We start from the raw sequence: 20,860 nt of genomic DNA, 5'->3' as shown, positions 1-20,860 counted from the left end.
CACTACTAACTCGCAATTGCAACTGGTATTATCCTGATCAGATTGCAAGTTTGATGTCTAATTGATAAGCAGGTCTATTGTTAATCAGGAGGAATAGTTTGTTAAATAAAAAAACGTATCCTGAATATCTGTTGCAATAGATCATCAAAATAAACTTTAAAATTAACATTTTGGCCGTTTGAAATTATTGACTAATTGCTTGGCCGTTTGAAAATTATTTGGCAGCAATAATTATTTTTAGAACAATAATCAAACAGACTTTTCTAAACAGAAGTTTTTCAAACCAAAGTAAAGACCCATATCAATTTTAAGACCAGCAGAAATAAAGCCTGGTAATAATTCAAGCTCAAAACAATGAGAAATTATAATTAAAGAATAAATGAAACCAAAATGAGTAGAAACTAATATAAATGATCATATACAACATAAAGATACAGGATCCTGGTATAAATAATTAAATCTTAAAACGTGTGAAAATTGAATTTTATATTCAAGTTAAACTGAAACTGAAATTGCTTTAGCTCGAGTTTAGCTATTGTTGCTTTCCCCCTCTAACTGTTAAATTTCTAAAGCCTATTGCTTCATATGTATATTATAGAATATGATTTGAATTTCGAAGATTGTGCTCTGTCTTTCGAAATATCGACGACAAATAGAAAATAAATGACTGTAGCACTCAATATCACTGGAAAGAAATAACGAAAATAAATCGAAAATTTAATGTATAGTTATATTAATCCCTGGAGTCTAAGCAATTCAAGATTTATTTTCACTATTGTTTGTCAAAATTCTTGATGTAAACGAATTTCTCTAGTATAATTTTTTTTGTAAAGCGCAAATGACGCAATAGACTTGTTCGTGTTTTGTTTTTGCTCAAAATTCCTCTCAAAATTTCCAAATATTTTGTGTTTTGACATATTATATAAGGTGTTTTGATTTTGTTCAATATCTCCCTCAGAAATTCCCAAAAGCAATTACAACTAAAAGCATTTGCAGTCACAAGTAGTTTAAGTTGTAGTCACAGTTGCAGTTGCAATAATAGTTGCCCCGAAAGTTTCAAGCTGATACCCTTACCCATTCCTAAGATATTGCAGATATGCCTTTTTGATAATTTGGGTGGGATAGCACCTTTAATTTTGCTTAGAATTTCCTCAAATTTCATTTCATCACCCTTAGCCTTTTGGACCTTGAATTAAATACTCCCTCTTTCCCAATGATAAGTCTTACTTGTAAAAAATTGGACAAATTGTATAATCTACATTCCTTGCCCCAGGGGCTGTGGGGACATGGTATCCTTTGCCCTTTTTTGACCTTGTATCACTTTTGAATAAAATGACTTTTAAAAAGACGACTAAGGGCATTAAATTGAAATTTTCAGGACATGTTGAGAGGATGTTGAAGATTGATTAGTGGGTAATCCCCCCTCCCTGTCTTTACCTTTTTTAGGTGTTCTCTCTCCTTATCACTGATTAAAATTTCGAAATAGTTGTTTCCTTCAAAGTATTTATGAGTCTAACAGCTATGCTTTTGGGGATGCCACGCCTCTATAGTCGCCAAGCAAGGATTGTACATTATGCAAATTGCTTACATACAGAATTTTTCATTTGGAAAACATAAAAATGTCTGATCCTGAGTGTGTCCAAAAGAACAAGGATATTCAGGCTAAATTTTGTGAATGTCGGGTGGGTATGTAACTAAATCAAAAGACATTATCTGCATCCAGTTTATCAGATATATATCTACAATGTTTGAAGAACGGCTTAGGCAGTTGAAAGGCAGTCAGAGGGTAACCAACCTCCCTCCAATGCTCTTTATAGCTGCCTTTCCCCCAAAGATATCTAATCAGATTTTTAAATATAGTCCAATGGTCAGATAACAATGCCTCTGGGGATGGATTCTTATTTGGACTTGTTGTTTCAAAATTATCAAGAATTTGACAAAAATAGTGTTTAATTGACAGCAGAGAAACAAAACTAAATTAATGCTGTCACAACATTTCTGCAGGTGAAACCGACAAAGGATTGTTGTTTGTTCATGAAAAGCAATACAAATAAAAAATGAATATCTTGTCTAGACTATTATTTCTACGGTGTTTGTTTTTCATTTATGATCTTAGTAGTACATAATTAATAAGTATTAAGTTTGTTGTACCTCTATGTTGATTCTCATACGTTGTTTCTTTCCAGTACTCTTAATGGATCTGAAGACAAAGAACAGCAGCAAAAGTGATACTATCTTTATGGCACGAAGTATACTCCTTTCAAGACCTCTTCCGCCAGAGTTAATTGTTGCAGACACAAGTGATGCGAACTCGTTTCGTAAGGTTGTCCATCGGGCTACAAGTGATAGCTACACCTGTAGGACATTGAAAAAGTTGGACTCGGAAGACTCGAGCTATGATTCGGATTTAGATTTAAGCTGCTCTAAAATAGCTCACCAATCAGTTGGCCCTACTAAAAGCCTGTCAAAAATTGAAAATAGTTTGTCTTGCTTATCTTTGAGTAGTAGATGTGCACGTACCTTTTCTGAGACTCTGGGAAGAGATGAGCTGAGTGATGATGGAGCAAGTGAAACATCATCAGATGATGAGGACATGTCTAAGCTTATCAAAGAGCATCCTGTGTATCCAAATCATGTTGAATATGGTATTAAGCTTGGATACTCTGAAAGTCAAGTTTTTAAAGCATTGAAAAAACTTGGGACGTCGCCAAGTCAAGACAAACTGTTGTGTCAGCTCATCAAAATAAGTGAAAATGCACAAAAGATTAAAACCCAAAAAGTAATTCAAAAACCTGAAGTATTGACGGTTGTAGAGAAAGAAGTACCTGCCCAGCAAGTTGTTTCACTGAGAAAGATTGTAATAGATGGCAGTAATGTTGCCATGAGGTAATTGAAAAACTTATTTTAATTCTAAATGATTAAAAAAACAGAATTCTTCTTTTGAATTCTTCTTCTTTTCTTTCTTTTATCCAGCGTTCTTTGGTCTATAGTGAAATATCCTGGATTTAACTCCTTTCCTGGTTTCCTCTTCTTTTTTGTTTTCTTGATAATGGGTTGGTAATGCTTCATGTAATGGATAGAACCAAACCGAAAAATCAACTTTTTGACTCATAAGACTCCCTGCTTATTTGTAATCTAATTCATCACTATTTCACTATAATTTTCTTTACTACCTATTTATCTGACCTCTTACTCAGTATTCCATAGCTTTCTACCTCTCTAACTCCTCCCATACCTAAATTTTTCTCCTAATACATTTTAGGAGAAAAATGTTTTACCCTTTCTGTAAAACATTTTTTTTTTTTTTTTTTTACAATTTCCCCATTCACACGATTCTCTATCCATTACTCTACTAATTTCAATAGTTTTCTTTATATATTAAATTACAGGAAAAGTCAAAATACTGGTTAAACCTCAAGAAAAAATCGTTTAAATTCAAGACTGGAAGCCTTAAGAGTTAAAAAAAAAAAAAAAAAAAAAAAAAATTAGGTAATAAAAATGAATTAAAATAAAAGTTAGTTAAGTTTCACTAGTTTCATTTGGCACTAATTGCCTGAAGTACGTTCCTCCTATAAACTAATTCCTTTCAAACGTGAAGATTTTATTCTATGGAAAATAAATTGACTTAAAACTTTAACCTCACCAACTTTTTTATCAGGATTTAGTAAGTGCAAATGGCAAGGGGGGGGGGGGGGCAGCAACACCACAATTATTTGTGTTAATTTCTGTTCATTTCAATTTTATTTCTATTGCTTAGTGTAATTTTTTTCTTTTGTTGCTGGTCATTTTTTTTTGCAGGGGGGGGGGAATAGTTCCTTAATAATGGTAAATGTATTTTCTGGTGGCACAAGGACTAACTCCAGTCCCCAGAAAATAGTTTCAAATATTTGGGCTTTCCTTTGCCTAGCTTGGCAGCTCAGTCATTTTGCCTTTTTGGGGTGTCATCTTTTTTCTGTTTTTCCTTTCTCTGATTATAATTTTTCAAAATTCTGTAGGCTAATGCAATGGCTCCAACTGTATACCTATGGCCCAAAAACTATTTAGCATAAATTTCACGTTTACACTTAAATAGTTCAGTTGTTTATTCATGAGACAGATCCATATCCATACTGATCAAAAGGTGTTTCCCCCTTAAGTTTTGGTTATGTCATGTGCTTCTATATAAATTGTTTTTTCACTGTATTGCTCTATAACTCTGTGGTATAACAGTAGATTGATGCTCTGCTCACAATGCCGGGCCGATGGATCGGTACTCGCTGGCTGAGGGTGGTAAAAACCCACCTAAATTCCCTGTAAAAAAAACCCAGCAACTGAAACGTCAGTCTGAGCCCTAAGCACCAGCAGGACTGTAGAGGATATTTGTTCTTTGTCCCTTTCTCATCCTTATCTGTTTCTACTTCTGTTTTTGTTTTCTGTTATGTAGATTTATTGACTAGTTTCTTTTTAGTCATGGTAATAAACAAATATTTTCCTGCCGTGGGCTGAGAATTTGCGTGGATTGGTTCAAATCAAGAGGTCATAATGATATTACAGTCTTTGTTCCAAAATGGCGAAAAGAATCGTCAAGGCCAGAGGCCCCTATTACAGGTATATGTACAGGCTACGTGATTTATTTTTTACACATTACGATAGTTAATGTAAAATGCATGGTATTCACGAATTTTTGTTTGATAAACAAGAATTGAAAAGACACTTGTGCAATAAAAATTAAAATATTATAAGAAATAAAAATCATTTTTGGAAGTCAGTAAATTGACCTACGTAAAAAGATCCGTTCAATATAAAAGTCACATTTTAATCACATCCTAACAAAGGAAGACTTAATGCGGTGGGAGTGTTTTACATACGCTTGTGGCCTCATATTTTGTAGTCTCATGTTTTGTGGTATTCAAACCATTCTGTGTTCTATCTTCTTTTTCTATATTAAGCCTTTCAGTATTTCTTTTGCTTTAAAAGTTTCTTTTTTGAAAGTTTCATCAGTTTTGCTTTTCTTTTCGAATTTGTCTAAAGTTTTGCTTCTTTTCTGTCTTTAGTTGCACACAGATCTATCCTGCTGCATCTGCAAATTTTTTAAATTTTATTTTGATAGCCCCTTTAACAGAAGGAACTCCAAAGGTTACAATTAATGACCAGCATCGTATTCATCACAATGTCGCTGAAAACTCATGTTTGTATTTTTACAGCTTTTAACTCAAAGGTCCAGGGATGCCATACACTCGGCAAAATTATGCAAAGGAAACCATCCAGCAAAAACAGCTTTTATTTCCAATATCATAGTATCGTTTTTTTTTCAACCTCTTTGCACTTGGTAGATTTCAATTATTTTTATTCGTGGCTTTTGGGTAACACCAAGCTTAGTATTAATTGGTAATTTTTGGTTATATTTTTAATTTTGTTTTAATTTTGGTTAATTTTTGGTTATATTGGAAAAAAAGGATAAAGATCCTCCGGAGTCATTGCTGGTGCATAGGGCGTCAAATCGACGTTTCAGATACTAGGCTTTTACAGGGATGAATTGAAAGCTTGTTGCCTAAACTTTGTGCGGTGGGGATCGAACCCTGGATCCCATATCGCCAAGCTGAGCATCAATCCTCTATGCTGCAACAGGGGAAAAAAAATATTCATAAGTTCACTGATCCCTAACTTTAATCCTTGCGACAGCCGGGACTGAACTTTAGTCTTGATAGTTTCCAGGCGCAGCTTAATGGCAACTAATCAGTTTTTGTGCAGCACCGACCTTAGTATTTAATTGCCTGTTCTAGATATTTCATCGATACTACTTTTTCGGCTTTTTGGTTTGTATGGATATATTAATGCATCATCTCTATCCAATTTCGGGTGAGACTACTTTTACAGTTGCTTGCCATGTGTAATGAACACTGGTCCTAATGTAAAACAAAATATATACAATTCAAAACGTATAAAAAAAAAATACAAAACAAATAAACAAAAAAGCCGCTTGAAAAATCAAATTGATTAATTGTTAAAATCTGATTTAAATGTTAAATTCTTCGGTCGACATGCAACATCTTAAATCAAAGAATAGTTAAATACTTATTATCAATACTTGTAAAACTGTAAAAGGAAAACAAAACATTGTTGTTTTGTTTCCGCTGTGAATTTACGTTTGAAAGTTTCATTCTCATGACTTTACTACTTTTCAAAATAGCAAGAGCCCCCTATTCACAACTTTGACACAGCTGCTAGGCTGCCACAAGAGGTAGAGTTGGCTATTGTGGAAGCTAATGCTTATACTCACGTGATTTTCACAAGTTCGTCTTGGTAAAATTGAAGTATAAAACAAACTTTTCAAAAAAAATGTTTTTCCTCTAATTTCTCTGTTTTATATGTATGACATGCTATATTAAATCATGCTGAAGCTGTTGTGTGTATACCCTCGTAGTAAAGAGCAGTAGCTTCAAAAAATGAGTTTGCTCTAAACTATACTCCGGCTAAGAAAAAGCCAAAAACTTTTTTGTGTTTGAAATATTGTTTCTAGTGAAAATGAGTCCAAAAAGAACCCCCATCTTATAGTACTCGAAAGTTTAAAAGCGTGTTCTTGAAAAACAAAAACTGTCCTATGAGAAAAATTCTTTCAAGAGAAATCGGTGCTACATTTGACACAAATTTAAAAAGGTGAATTGGATGGCAGAATGAGCTATCTTGATATTACTGCTGTTTTAAGGAAGAAGAGATGAACATATTTGAGACATGCCATTCGTATGAGCTAAGCCGATTTCCTCACCTCTATTAATCGGCTACCTCAGTGTCAAATTCTGATTAGCGTAGTCACTATTTTTGGCTAGTTGCAATATATCTGCAAAGATGGTGCATGCAGGGACAGTTATATAGCATTACCTGAGCAAAAAGTATTACCAACACTTAATTTTACACTAGATTATTCAATCTGTACTAAATTGTCTATCAACAATATTAAGTGCTTAGAGGCAGTTAATTGTACTGGGTCTAATGCTATAGTAATCACTATGGCAACCCTGGTGATTAGTCAATACGTCAAGTAGAATTTTTCAGAGATTAAATTGTATCATAAGGGTGGACAGGGAGATGTTGCTGACACCCCTAAATCGCTCCAGAAGGCTAGAGCCTCATTAATGCTTGGCCAAAAACTAAATACATTACTAATATTGAAAGTTTTCTTTGGCTAATTCATTTTTCTATGTTACTAAATGACATATTTTTTAGGAAATTGTGCTGACTAAAATTGTCCTCATAAAATTTGATTCAGCGCAATGTGTGGTTGGGGAGGGTAGGGGTGGTGCCTGAGGATGAATGGAGTGTCAACATCACTTTGCATTGTCAGCATCCCCCCGTTTGGTCTCCAGAGTGATAACAGCTTTTTAGATTTATTGAATTTTAAAATCTGCTTTGAAATCGTATTAATTTGTCTTCAACAGTTTTTTAGTTCAAATTTTAGAAAATAATTTATTAGCCAAATTTCATCCAGTTTGTGCTAATTCAGTGACAGTCTGTGCAAAAGAGAGCGAGAACAAACACAATAGCCGTATCGATACTGGCCGAGACATTGATGCTAAAACTGCTGGGGAAAGGCGTTTTGGGTACCGGTGCTTTCTACAGGTTTTGTTAACTGTTGTACCGTCTCAAATATTTCGTCATTATTGTTATTTATATTATACATTGTCGCTTATTTATTTAATCCGTTTTTATTTTATTTATTTGTATTTATTTACTATGTTTTCTGTGGTAGACTGTGATAGAGACAATAATAATTATTATTATTCTATGGTAGCCGGTGGATTGACCTATTCTTGCCGTTTCGGGGCTCAGGGTTCGAACTCACCTGCCGCAAGGCAGGTGAAGCACACAACAATTGTGAAGCCCACAACCACCGCCATTAAACGTGCTTACGGGACTGTTGTTCCAAATCGAGGGCGATATTACAAAAAATCACTGGCTTCTATTTATCGTTCAGTGTGCCAACCTCTCGTTATTTAGCTCACGGGTGCGTGTCATCTACTTGCCGAGAGTGACATAGATAAAATTAATAAGTGCTATTTTTGATACGCAAAGTTTCTGTTGTTTATTCTTAAGCGGCACCAAAATTCCTGTTAAAAAAAAAAAATTGGAATTATGATTCCTGTAAGAATGGTCGAGAATCCGTGAGAAGCCTGTAATAAAAGGGATACTGAATACACGACGTTTTCTCCAACAACAACTTAAGTGTTTCTTTATGTCGGTGTATTTAGTTTTTCTTTTACTTTTCCTGGTTCCACTATAATCTGTTGTAGATGGCGGGTAAATAAATTATTATTAAAGGACCTTAGGATCATCTTGAAAATCGAAAATAAATAATTTTAAGACATTTTTAGCTGGTTTCCGTCCGCTACTTTTTGTACGGCTTCTAAAAAGCAAGCCAGATCCAATGACTGGCTCTTATTTTTATTAGTCCTTGATTTCGAATAATCATTTTTGTGATTTTACCGTTAAAATTTTTTCACTACTAGCTACTGTTAATACAACCGGTGGGCCTTATAAATCCATCCTGTAGACTCGTGGTCTGCTTAATAGCTTTCCGGCAATTCAACTGCTTTTTTAAAGAAAAATTTAATTCAGGGCTAAAATCTACTGAAATTATAATTAATTTTTTTTTATTTTGCAAATTAAAAACTGAAAATTAAATTTCCGGTAAAGAGAATTATCTACTGTACTTCCCTTCCTCAACTATCTTGACCATTATTTCGATACGGTGAAACTTAGTGAATAAATAAAATATGGGAGCCCCATAATTCTCTACTAATTCAACACTTATTGACTATGAGGTGAAAACTAACGGTAGAACTGTATCTAGAGTATTTGAAACTATAAAAGGACGTAATGTATGGTGGATTCGCATGATTGACTGAATCCGTTATATCTTCCCCTTAAATTTGTTCCACTTCCCCCTCCGATGATTTAATTTCTTTAAAATTATATCGCCACATTTTATGTAATTTGAAGAAAAGAACAGGCCTGGTGAATGGACTCAAATAAGCCTATAAATTGGATTTTCGAATCAAAGATTGTATTCATAAATACAGCCATCTACGCAAAAAGGATATTACCAAAACAATTACCCTTGTTAGCGAAAATCTAATTTATGAATTGCTTTGGTCACCATGAGGTTTTTCTCCGTGAAGAATTTTTTTTATGACGTCATGTCATTGTGCAATAGAAGTCCTAAGCTGAATAGGTAGAAATAAAATAATATAAGATGACGTCATCGAATGAAGCAGCCAAGTAGGCGGGGCCTAACAAAATGTACATGCATATAAAGGAGAAAATAGGCAATCAGGTTTTAGTTCGTTTTAGGAAGTGATCAATAGATACTGATAAAATAAGTATGAATATAAACAGCAGTACTGAAGGAGCTATACCCGCAGTGTCACTACCAGGTTGTGGTAGTCGCTCAGTTGTGGCAGTTGGAATTTCACCTTGTTCATCTGAAATGGATACTAATATTGATGAAAGCAGCAGTGCCAGTGCAAATCCTACCTATCCAGAGACAAACAATATATGTAAAAAAGACCAGACGAAAGCTGCAAAAAATGCTGTAAAATGTTTAAAAACTCTTAAGGAACGGAACAAGGAAGCTGTCCGTGCCTACAGAAAAAGAAGAAGAAACGAGGAGCAAGAACTTGAAGCAAAGTTTGGGTTATTGAAGAAGACGAAGGTAGTGCTCGAAGAAGAGTTAAAATCCCTCATAGAACTTTACTCACAGAAACGATATCAGAAGAAAATAGCTCAAGAAGGATCGTGTTAAATAGTCAAAGTGTATATTTTATTAGAAAGCATTTAGTTACAACTTCCAAAATTTTTGTTGTTTTGCTTTGATTAAAGCATTCTCCTTTAATTGGTCTTCAAATAATTTTTGAATATTGAGTATATAGGCTAGGATAAGTACTTAAGGCTTGGACATTGTGTTATGAACTGGAAAGTTCATCAAACGCATTGGCGATTCCATTGCAGTATCGCCATTACCGATTGGAAGTCGCTGAAGAAAAAATAAGAAAGGGGATGTTGGAGTTATATGTCCAAGAGTGTCTCTTTGGGTCCTTGAATCATTCATAATGAAACATGAAAAAACAAAATTGTTCATAACTTAAGATCAAAATTAGATAATAGATTATCTCTTTGGAATGGTTATCCAAATCTGAAAAAAATTAATTTTCATTTATCCTCACACCCTAAATTTATTGAATTTCCATCCCCTAAATTCACAGATATGGAGATGGTAGCTTTCAAAAAATCCATCCTAAGTTTAATGTTGAAACGAGTGGTCGCGAAAACTAAAAGAGATGACTTGTTCATTTAGAAATTGAAGTTCTAGTGCTACTTTAAGAGTCGAGAGGGATTGGAATTAAGTAAAATATATTTTTTGGAGAAAACTTTGCATTAATGTAATCGTATGCGTATTATTGATTAAAGGAAGAAAACCATGACATAAACTTGAGAATGTTTTCTCATAGGACAGTGTTTCTTTATATTGGTGTATTTAGTTTTTCTTTTACTTTTCCTTGCTCCATAATAATCTTTTGTAGATGGTGGGAAAATAAATCATTATTAAAAGGCATTAGGATCATCTTAAAAGTCAAAAATAAATAATTTTTAGACATTTTTAGCTGGTTTCCGTCCGCTACTTCTTGTACGGCTTCTATAAAGCAAGCCAGATCCATTGACTGGCTCTTACTTTTATTAGCCCTTATTTAGTCTTATTTTTACTTTATTGGCTCTTAATTTATTAGGTAAAATTGAAGTATAAAAACAAACTTTTCAAAAAAAATGTTTTTCCTCTAATTTCTCTATTATTATCTGTATGACATTATGCTATATTAAACCATGCTGAAATTGTTGTGGGTATACCCCCGTAGTAAAGAGCAGTAGCTTCAAAAAATGAGTTTGCTCTAAACTATACTCCGGCTAAGAAAAAGCCAAAAACTTTTTTATGTGTGAAATATTATTTCTAGTGAAAATGAGTCCAAAAGGAACCCCCATCTTATAGTTCTTGAAAGTTTAAAAAATGTGTTCTTGAAAAACAAAAACTGTCCTATGAGAAAAATTCTTTCAAGAGAAATCGGTGCTACATTTGACACAAATTTAAAGAGGTGAATTGGATGGCAGAATGAGCTATCTTGATATTACTGCTGTTTTAAGGAAGAAGAGATGAACATATTTGAGACATGCCATTCGTATGAGCTAAGCCGATTTCCTCACCTCTATTAATTGGCTACCTCAGTGTCAAATTCAGATTAAGGTAGTCACTATTTTTGGCTAGTTGCAATATATCTGCAAAGATGGCACATGCAGGGACAGTTATATAGCCTTACCTGAGCAAAAAGTATTACTAACACTTAATTTTACACTAGATTATTCAATCTGTACTAAATTGTCTATCAACAATATTAAGTGCTTAGAGGCAGTTAATAGTACTGGGTCTAATGCTATAGTAATCACTATGGCAACCCTGGTGATTAGTCAATACGTCAAGTAGAATTTTTCAGAGATTAAATTGTATCATAAGGGTGGACAGGGCGATGTTGCTGACACCCCTAAATCGCTCCAGAAGGCTAGAGCCTCATTAATGCTTGACCAAAAACTAAATACATTACTAATATTGAAAGTTTTCTTTGGCTAATTCATTTTTCTATGTTACTAAATGACATATTTTTTAGGAAATTGTGCTGACTAAAATTGTCCTCATAAAATTTGATTCAGCGCAATGTGTGGTTGGGGAGGGTAGGGGTGGTGCCTGAGGACAAATGGAGTGTCAACATCACTTTGCATTGTCAGCATCCCCCCGTTTGGTCTCCAGAGTGATAACAGCTTTTTAGATTTATTGAATTTTAAAATCTGCTTTGAAATCGTATTAATTATGTGCCTAGAACTTTAATAAATTCAGTCACCCTAAGTGATTACAGAACTTTTACAATACTCTGGTACGGATTGAAATATAGAGTGACCTTATTGTTATGGACTGATTATGAGGAGCTTTATTTGGATGTAATAATACGGTAGCACCAACAGGTACGACATTTCTATGTCTTCAACAATTTTTTGGCTCAAATTTTAGAAAATAATTTATTAGCCAAATTTCATATAGTTTGTGCTAATTCAGTGACAGTCTGTGCAAAAGAGAGCGAGAAAAAACACAATAGCCGTATCGATACTGGCCGAGACATTGATGCTAAAACTGCTGGGGAAAGGCGTTTTGGGTACCGGTGCTTTCTACAGGTTTTGTTAGCTGTTGTACCGTCTCAAATATTTCTTCATTATTGTTATTTATATTATAGATTGTCGCTTATTTATTTAATCCGTTTTTATTTTATTTATTTGTATTTATTTACTATGTGTTCTGTGGTAGACTGTGGTAGAGACAATAGTTATTATTATTATTCTATGGTAGCCGGTGGATTGACCTATTCTTGCCGTTTCGGGGCCCAGGGTTCGAACTCACCTGCCGCAAGGCAGGTGAAGCACACAACAATTGTGAAGCCCACAACCACCGCCATTAAACGTGCTTACGGGACTGTTGTTCCGAATCGAGGGCGATACTACAAAAAATCACTGGCTTCTATTTATCATTCAGTGTGCCAACCTCACGCTATTTACCTCACCGGTGCGTGTCATCTACTTGCCGAGAGTGACATAGATAAAATTAATAAGTGCTATTTTTGATCCTCAAAGTTTCTGTTGTTTATTCTTAAGCGGCACCAAAATTCCCGTTTAAAAAAAAAAGAAAGATTGGAAATATGAATCCTATAAGAATGGTCGAGAATCCGTGAGAAGCCTGTATTAAAAGTGGTACTGTATAGACGACGTTTTCTCCAACAACAACTTAAGTGTTTCTTTATGTCGGTGTATTTAGTTTTTCTTTTACTTTTCCTGGTTCCACTATAATCTGTTGTAGATGGCGGGTAAATAAATTATTATTAAAGGACCTTAGGATCATCTTAAAAGTCGAAAATAAATAATTTTAAGACATTTTTAGCTGGTTTCCGTCCGCTACTTTTTGTACGGCTTCTAGAAAGCAAGTCAGATCCAATGACTGGCTCTTATTTTTATTAGTCCTTGATTTCGAATAATCATTTTTGTGATTTTACCGTTAAAATTTTTTCACTACTAGCTACTGTTAATACAACCGGTGGGCCTTATAAATCCATCCTGTAGGCTCGTAGTCTGCTTAATAGCTTTCCGGCAATTCAACTGCTTTTTTAAAGAAAAATTTAATTCAGGGCTAAAATCTATTGAAATTATAATTAATTTTTTTTTATTTTGCAAATTAAAAACTGAAAATTAAATTTCCGGTAAAGAGAATTATCTACTGTACTTCCCTTCCTCAACTATCTTGACCATTATTTCGATACGGTGAAACTTAGTGAATAAATAAAATATGCGAGCCCCATAATTCTCTACTAATTCAACACTTATTGACTATGAGGTAAAAACTAACGGTAGAACTGTATCTAGAGTATTTGAAACTTTAAAAGGACGTGCTGTATGGTGGATTCGCATGATTGACTGAATCCGTTATATCTTCCCCTTAAATTTGTTCCACTTCCCCCTCCGATGATTTCATTTCTTTAAAATTATATCGCCTCATTTTATGTAATTTGAAGAAAAGAACAGGCCTGGTGAATGGACTCAAATAAGCCTATAAATTGGATTTTTGAATCAAATATCGTATTTATAAATACAGCCATCTACGCAAAGAGGATATTACCAAAGCAATTACCCTTGTTAGCGAAAATCTAATTTATGAATTGCTTTGGTCACCATGAGGTTTTTCTCCGTGAAGAATTTTTTTATGACGTCATGTTATTGTGCAATAGAAGTCCTAAGCTGAATAGGTAGAAATAAAACAATATAGGATGACGTCATCGAATGAAGCAGTCAAGTAGGCGGGGCCTAACAAAATGTACATGCATATAAAGGACGAAAATAGGCAATCAGATTTTAGTTCGTTTTAAGAAGTGATCAATAGATACTGATAAAATAAGTATGAATATAAACAGCAGTACTGAAGGAGCTATACCCGCAGTGTCACTACCAGGTTGTGGTAGTCGCTCAGTTGTGGCAGTTGGAATTTCACCTTGTTCATCTGGAATGGATACTAATATTGATGAAAGCAGCAGTGCCAGTGCAAATCCTACCTATACAGAGACAAACTATATATGCAAAAAAGACCAGACGAAAGCTGCAAAAAATGCTGTAAAATGTTTAAAAACTCTTAAGGAACGGAACAAGGAAGCTGCCCATGCCTACAGAAAAAGAAGAAGAAACGAGGAGCAAGAACTTGAAGCAAATTTTGGGTTATTGAAGAAGAAGAAGGTAGTGCTCGAAGAAGAGTTAAAATCCCTCATAGAAATTTACTCACAGAAATGTTATCAGAAGAAAATAGCCCAAGAAAGATCGTGTTAAGTGTATATTTTATTAGAAAGCATTTGGTTTCAACTTCCAAAATTTTTGTCGTTTTGCTTTGATTAAAGCATTATCCTTTAATTTTTCTTCAAATAATTTTTGAATATTGAGTATATAGGCTAGGATAGGTTCTTAAGGCTTGGACATTGTGTTATGAACTGGAAAGTTCATCAAACGCATTGGCGATTCCATTGCAGTACCTCCATTACCGATTGGAAGTCACTGAAGAAAAAATTAGAAAGGGGGTGTTGGAGTATGTCCAAGAGTGTCTCTTTGGGTCCTTGAATCATTCATAATGAAACATGAAAAAACAAAATTGTTCGTAACTTAAGATCAAAATTAGATAATAGAGGAAATGTGGTCCAAGCACTGGGAGAAATGTCATCTCTATCTCTTGCTTTAAAAAAAAAAAAAACTTTTTCTATTAAAAGAAGTCAAATTTATTGTTTCTTCTCAAAATAAGTTTCTGTATAGCTATTGACCTATGGACCTGTTTAGGGCAGTTTAACGCCACTCTTTGGAATGGTTATCCAAATCTGAAAAAATGAGCTTTGTTTTATCCTCACTCCCTGAATTTATTGAATTCCCATTCCCTTAATTTACAGATATGGAGATGGTATCTTTCAAAAGATCCATCCTAAGTTTAATGTTGAAACGAGTGGTCGCGAAAACTAAAAGAGATGACTTGTTCATTTAGAAATTGAAGTTCTAGTGCTATTTTAAGAGTCGAGAGGGATTGGAATTAAGTAAAATATATTTTTTTTGGAGAAAACTTTGCATTAATGTAATCGTCTGCGTACTATTGATTAATGGAAGAAAACCATGACATAAACTTGAGAATGTTTTCTCATAGGACAGTGTTTCTTTATATCGGTGTATTTAGTTTTACTTTTCCTTGCTCCGCTATAATCTTTTGTAGATGGTGGGTGATAAATCATTATTAAAGGGCCTTAGAGTCGAAAATAAATAATTTAAGACATTTTTAGGTGGTTTCCGTCCGTTACTTTTTTACGGCTTCTAGAAAGCAAGCCAGATCCAATGACTGGCTCTTACTTTTATTCTTTGATTTCGATAATCCATTATTGTGATTTTACCGTTAAATTTTTTTCACTACTAGCTACTGCTAACACAGCCGGTGGGCCTTATAAATCCATCCTGTAGGCTCGTGGTCTGCTTGATAGCTTTTCGGCGATTCAACTACTTTTTTAAAGAAAAATCTAATTCAGGGCTTAAATCTACTGAAATTAAATTAATTTTTATATTTTGCAAATTAAAAACTGAAAATTGAATTTTTGAGAGAGAGAACTATCTTCTTTACTTCCCTCCCTCAACTATCTTGACGATTATTTCGGTACGGTGAAACTTAGTTATTAAATAATATATGGGAGACCCCTAATTCTCTACTAATTTAACACTTATTGACTATGGGGTGAAAACTGCGGGAAGAACTGTATCTAGAATATTTGAAACTTTGAAAGGACGTACTGTATGGTGGATTCGCATGATTGACTGAATCTGTTATATCTTCCCCTTAAATTTGACCCACTCCCCCCTCCGATGATTTCATTTCTTTAAAATTCTATCGCCACATTTTATGTAATTTGAAGAAAAGAACAGACTACGCAAAGAGGATATTACCGAAACAATTACCCCTGTTAGCGAAAATCTAATTTATGAATTGCTTTGGTCACCATGAGGTTTTTTATTTTTTTATGACGTCATGTCATTGTGCAATAGAAGTCCTAAGCTGAATAGGTAGAAATAAAATAATATAAGATGACGTCATTGAATGAAGCAGTCAAGTAGGCGGGGCCTAACAAAATGTTCATGCATATAAAGGAGAAAATAGGCAATCAAGTTTTAGTTCGTCTTAGGAAGTGATCAACAGATACTGATAAAATAAGTATGAATATAAACAGCAGTACTGAAGGAGCTATACCCGCAGTGTCACTACCAGGTTGTGGTAGTCGCTCAGTTGTTGCAGTTGGAATTTCACCTTGTTCATCTGGAATGGATACTAATATTGATGAAAGCAGCAGTGCCAGTGCAAATCCTACCTATACAGAGACAAACAATATATGTAAAAAAGACCAGATGAAAGCTTCAAAAAATGCTGTAAAATGTTTAAAAAATCTTAAGGAACGGAACAAGGAAGCCGCCCGTGCCTACAGAAAAAGAAGAAGAAACGAGGAACAAGAACTTGAAGCAAAGTTTAGGTTATTGAAGAAGAAGAAGGTAGTGCTCGAAGAAGAGTTAAAATCCCTCAAAGAGCTTTACTCAAAGAAATGTTACCATAAGAAAATAGCCCAAGAAGGATCGTGTTAAATTGTCAGAGTGTATATTTTATTAGGAAGCATTTGGTTTCAACTTTCAAAATTTATGTTGTCTTGATTTGATTAAAACACTCTCCTTTGATTGGTCTTCAAATAATTTTTGAATATTGAGTACATAGGTTAGGATAGGTACTTAAGGCTTGGACCTTGTGTTATGAACTTTTTCTTATTTTTTTTTTTTTATGAACTGAAAAGTTCATCAAATGCATTGTCGATTCCGTTGCAGTACCGTCATTACCGATTGAAGGTCACTGAAGAAAAAATAAGAAGGAGGGTTGTTGGGGTTATATGTCCAAGAGTGTCTCTTTGGGTCCTTGAATCATTCATAATAAAAAATGTAAAAACAAAATTGTTCATAACTTAAGGTCAAAATTAGTTAATAGAGGAAATGAGGTCCAAGCACTGGAAGAAATGTCATCTCTATCTCTTGCTTTTCTTTAAAAAAAAACACATTTTCTATTAACAGAAGTTATATTTACTCAAATTTATTGTTTCTTTTCAAAATAAGTTTATATTGACCTGTGGACCTGTATGGGGCAGTTTAAAGCCACTCCTTGGAATGGATTCCAAGATTGAAAAATTAACTTTGTTTTATCCTCACAGCCTAAATTTATTGAATTCCGATTCCCTAAATTTACAGATATGGAGATGGTAGCTTTCAAAAGATCCATCCTAAGTTTAATGTTGAAATGAGTGGTCGCGAAAACTAAAAGAGATGACTTGTTCATTTAGAAATTGAAGTTCTAGTGCTATTTTAAGAGTCGAGAGGGATTGGAATTAAGTAAAATATATTTTTTGGAGAAAACTTTGCATTAATGTAATCGTATGCGTATTATTGATTAAAGGAAGAAAACCATGACATAAACTTGAAAATGTTTTCTCATAGGACAGTGTTTCTTTATATTGGTGTATTTAGTTTTTCTTTTACTTTTCCTTGCTCCACTATAATCTTTTGTAGATGGTGGGAAAATAAATCATTATGAAAAGGCATTAGGATCATCTTAAAAGTCAAAAATAAATAATTTTTAGATATTTTTACCTGGTTTCCGTCCGCTACTTCTTGTACGGCTTCTAAAAAGCAAGCCAGATCCAATGACTGGCTCTTACTTTTATTAGCCTTTATTTAGTCTTATTGTTACTTTATTGCCTCTTAATTTATTAGGTAAATTTATTAGGTATAATAAATTACCTCTTTGGAATGGTTATCCAAATCTGAAAAAAATTAATTTTCTTTTATCCTCACACCCTAAATTTATTGAATTTCCATCCCCTAAATTTACAGATATGGAGATGGTAGCTTTCAAAAGATCCATCCTAAGTTTAATGTTGAAATTAGTGGTCGCGAAAACTAAAAGAGATGACTTGTTCATTTAGAAATTGAAGTTCTAGTGCTATTTTAAGAGTCGAGAGGGATTGGAATTAAGTAAAATATATTTTTGGAGAAAACTTTGCATTAACGAAATCGTCTGCGTATTATTGATTAAAGGAAGAATACCATGACATAAACTTGAGAATATAATACTAAAAGTGAAAAAACGACGCAAAATAGTTTTGCCATTTTCAAAGGAGTTCTAGAAATTCCTAGAGCTTCTTCCAAAGTTGGAGTCCGGCAGATTATATTTGGAGTACGCAACTGGCAACCGGTTCACTATCAGAAGAAGTTCACTATCAGAACGCTGGGAAACACAAAATTTGAGAAGTCAAAAAGAAGACACAAAAGTCATAGACGAAAAATTAAAGAACTTCCCAGTGGCGCTAACATGATGGTGCAATTGTTGATACAAATAAGCCCACAAATGCACTTCAGAAGTGTATTCCAATCTGGTGGAATGAATAAAAAGCAGAGATCTGACACATGCAAAAAGTCTTCCGATTGTTTATTTTAATTCGCTTTCTTAATTCCCCCGTTGCCACATACGCTGATGATTCCAATAAAGTCAGTTTTAGATCGGTAAAGTTACTTTTAGGACATTAAATTTAATATGAAGCCGTCTTCAAATTTTTTTTCACAAATTTAAGCTAAGAATGAGACTTTTGGAAATTGATTTTTGATAATATAAAGCTTAATGCGATGCAAACAAACACACTTTTGGTTAAGCATTCTTGAAAAAATTAATTTCAAGTTGATACTTAATTTTGGGAGGGGTAAATTAAAAAAAAAAAAAAACAGAAAGTAAATTGTAAACAAGTCCTGTGGTGCCGCTGTGGGGCTGATCTCAGCTTGGCAAAAGGGGACCCAGAGATCGAACCCAGCTGTAGCAACATACGGCTGGGCCGGCGCGGGTACCTTGGTTGTCAGGAAGCGTCGTTCATCTGATACAAATGGTAAAAGGTGTTATAATTGTTGGATTATCCCGAGATTTGGATCTGGAAGAATATAAAAATCCCGAGATTTGGATCTGGGAAGAGGGTAAGCCTAAATGTTCTTCACGCATATTTGCCTGTTCGTGGTGGTTCCATTAGTGTTAGTTAGTCAAGAACGCTGGGACGCATTGGAACTGAATACTAAAATAACTTTTTGAAAGGAAAAAAATATTGTACCCGAACAAATTTTTTGTTTGGTGCTACTTTAAGAATGTTTCTGTATATTGCTTTTTCTATTAACAGAAGTTATATTTACTCAAATTTATTGCTTCTTTTCAAAATAAGTTTCTGTTTAGCTATTGACCTATGAACCTGTATGGGGCAGTTTAAAGCCACTCTTTGGAATGGATTCCAAGACTGAAAAAAATTAATTTTCTTTTATCCTCACACCCTAAATTTATTGAATTCCCATCCCCGAAATTTACTAAAATAGAACAAAATTTTGTTTGGTGCTACTTTAAGAATGTTTCTGTATATTGCTTGCAAAATCATTCGTAGATGTTACGACAAAATGACAAGAAAAAAATATGAAAAAGGCAAAGATTTCAAGCGGAGGAAATCCAGAGCGGAGGGAGGCCGCCACCCTGGCTTGGGTGTATTTGACTTCTGTTGCAGTTTTTACTTTTACTTGTATTAATCTGTCGCGCAGATAAAATTTGTTAAATTTCTAAACATGCGCCACATATAATAGGAACAAAAAAATCAAATAAAATTTGTGTGTTTTAGCGTTTATATCCTCTAAGATAATGTATGTCATAATTTTTTATATATTTAGACTGGGGTAATTTTACTGCTTAGAAATGACTAATCATTCTGTATATAAGCAGGGTGGACTATGTATGTAATTAATCGTTTTTATATATAAGGATTATATACTTAATATTACCTCAAGATTAAAATAAAAATGTGTATCTCACAGTTTCTTAAGTGAAAAATATCCTTTTAACGGACCAGACGTGGATCTAGAGCAAGATCTGGTGGGGGGGGGGGTAAGGATGCCAATAATCAAAATCTTGGGGGGGGGCAATGTTACAAGGGCACCAATAATTGCTTTTTTTTTAGTGAAAAGCAGAAAAAACAAGGAATGATGACGCCAGAAAAGATCTTGTTTGGGGTGAGGCTCCCCGCCCCATGCTAATAACTTAAGAAAAGAAGAGCTAAAAATTTCGAAGGTTTGGCCACTAAGATTAGGTTTTTCAGCTTTGTGTGGCCTTCTTATGATTTTTCCCATTTCAAAATTGTCCAGTTTCAGTGCACAAGTTCTGAATTTTCATCGGAATTTGTTTTTGTTTTGTTTGTTCAGAAACTGAATTTGTGACTAATAATTTCCCATGAAACTTCCAATAAAAATATGTAAATTTGCCAATCGTATGTCAGTTTATCAGTTTTACTAAACGGTTTTTGTATAACCGTTGAAATTGTCTTACAAAATATTTAGTTGTCTCGGCGTTTGTTCTACACTGAGACGTGCATAGATAAATGCACCTGCAAAGTGGTTCACGAACATATAAACCCAATTAGTGTTTCATGTTGAAAATAAAAAATTTAAATTAAAAGATCAAATTTAAATATCGAAGGTGTCTTTTGAGTGAATACAAGAAACTGGTACATCTTTCAAGTTTTCTATTCTCATTAACTAGGTAAGGAATAATACCATGCAAACAACTGGCCAAAAATTAACCCATAGTGCAACTAGTATATTACTTAAATATATACTACAAAAAATACAA

General features: G+C 34.0%; 1 protein-coding gene across 1 annotated transcript in view; it reads left to right on the top strand.

Annotated features, from left to right (window-relative positions):
• The window catches only part of LOC136038392 (ribonuclease ZC3H12A-like), a 35,750-nt gene that overhangs the window by 6,902 nt on the left and 7,988 nt on the right, over nt 1–20,860 (top strand). The window contains exons 2-3 of the mRNA XM_065721464.1: nt 2,187–2,886; nt 4,448–4,587. Coding sequence (XP_065577536.1) covers nt 2,195–2,886; nt 4,448–4,587 — 832 coding nt within the window. The 5' untranslated portion in view covers nt 2,187–2,194. The remainder of the gene's footprint in view (nt 1–2,186; nt 2,887–4,447; nt 4,588–20,860) is intronic.

The sequence above is a fragment of the Artemia franciscana genome, chromosome 2, assembly GCF_032884065.1.
Source record: "Artemia franciscana chromosome 2, ASM3288406v1, whole genome shotgun sequence".
NCBI classification, from domain to species: Eukaryota; Metazoa; Arthropoda; class Branchiopoda; order Anostraca; family Artemiidae; genus Artemia; species Artemia franciscana.
Note: the sequence above shows the minus strand (reverse complement) of the source record. Positions and strands in the feature narration are given on the sequence as shown.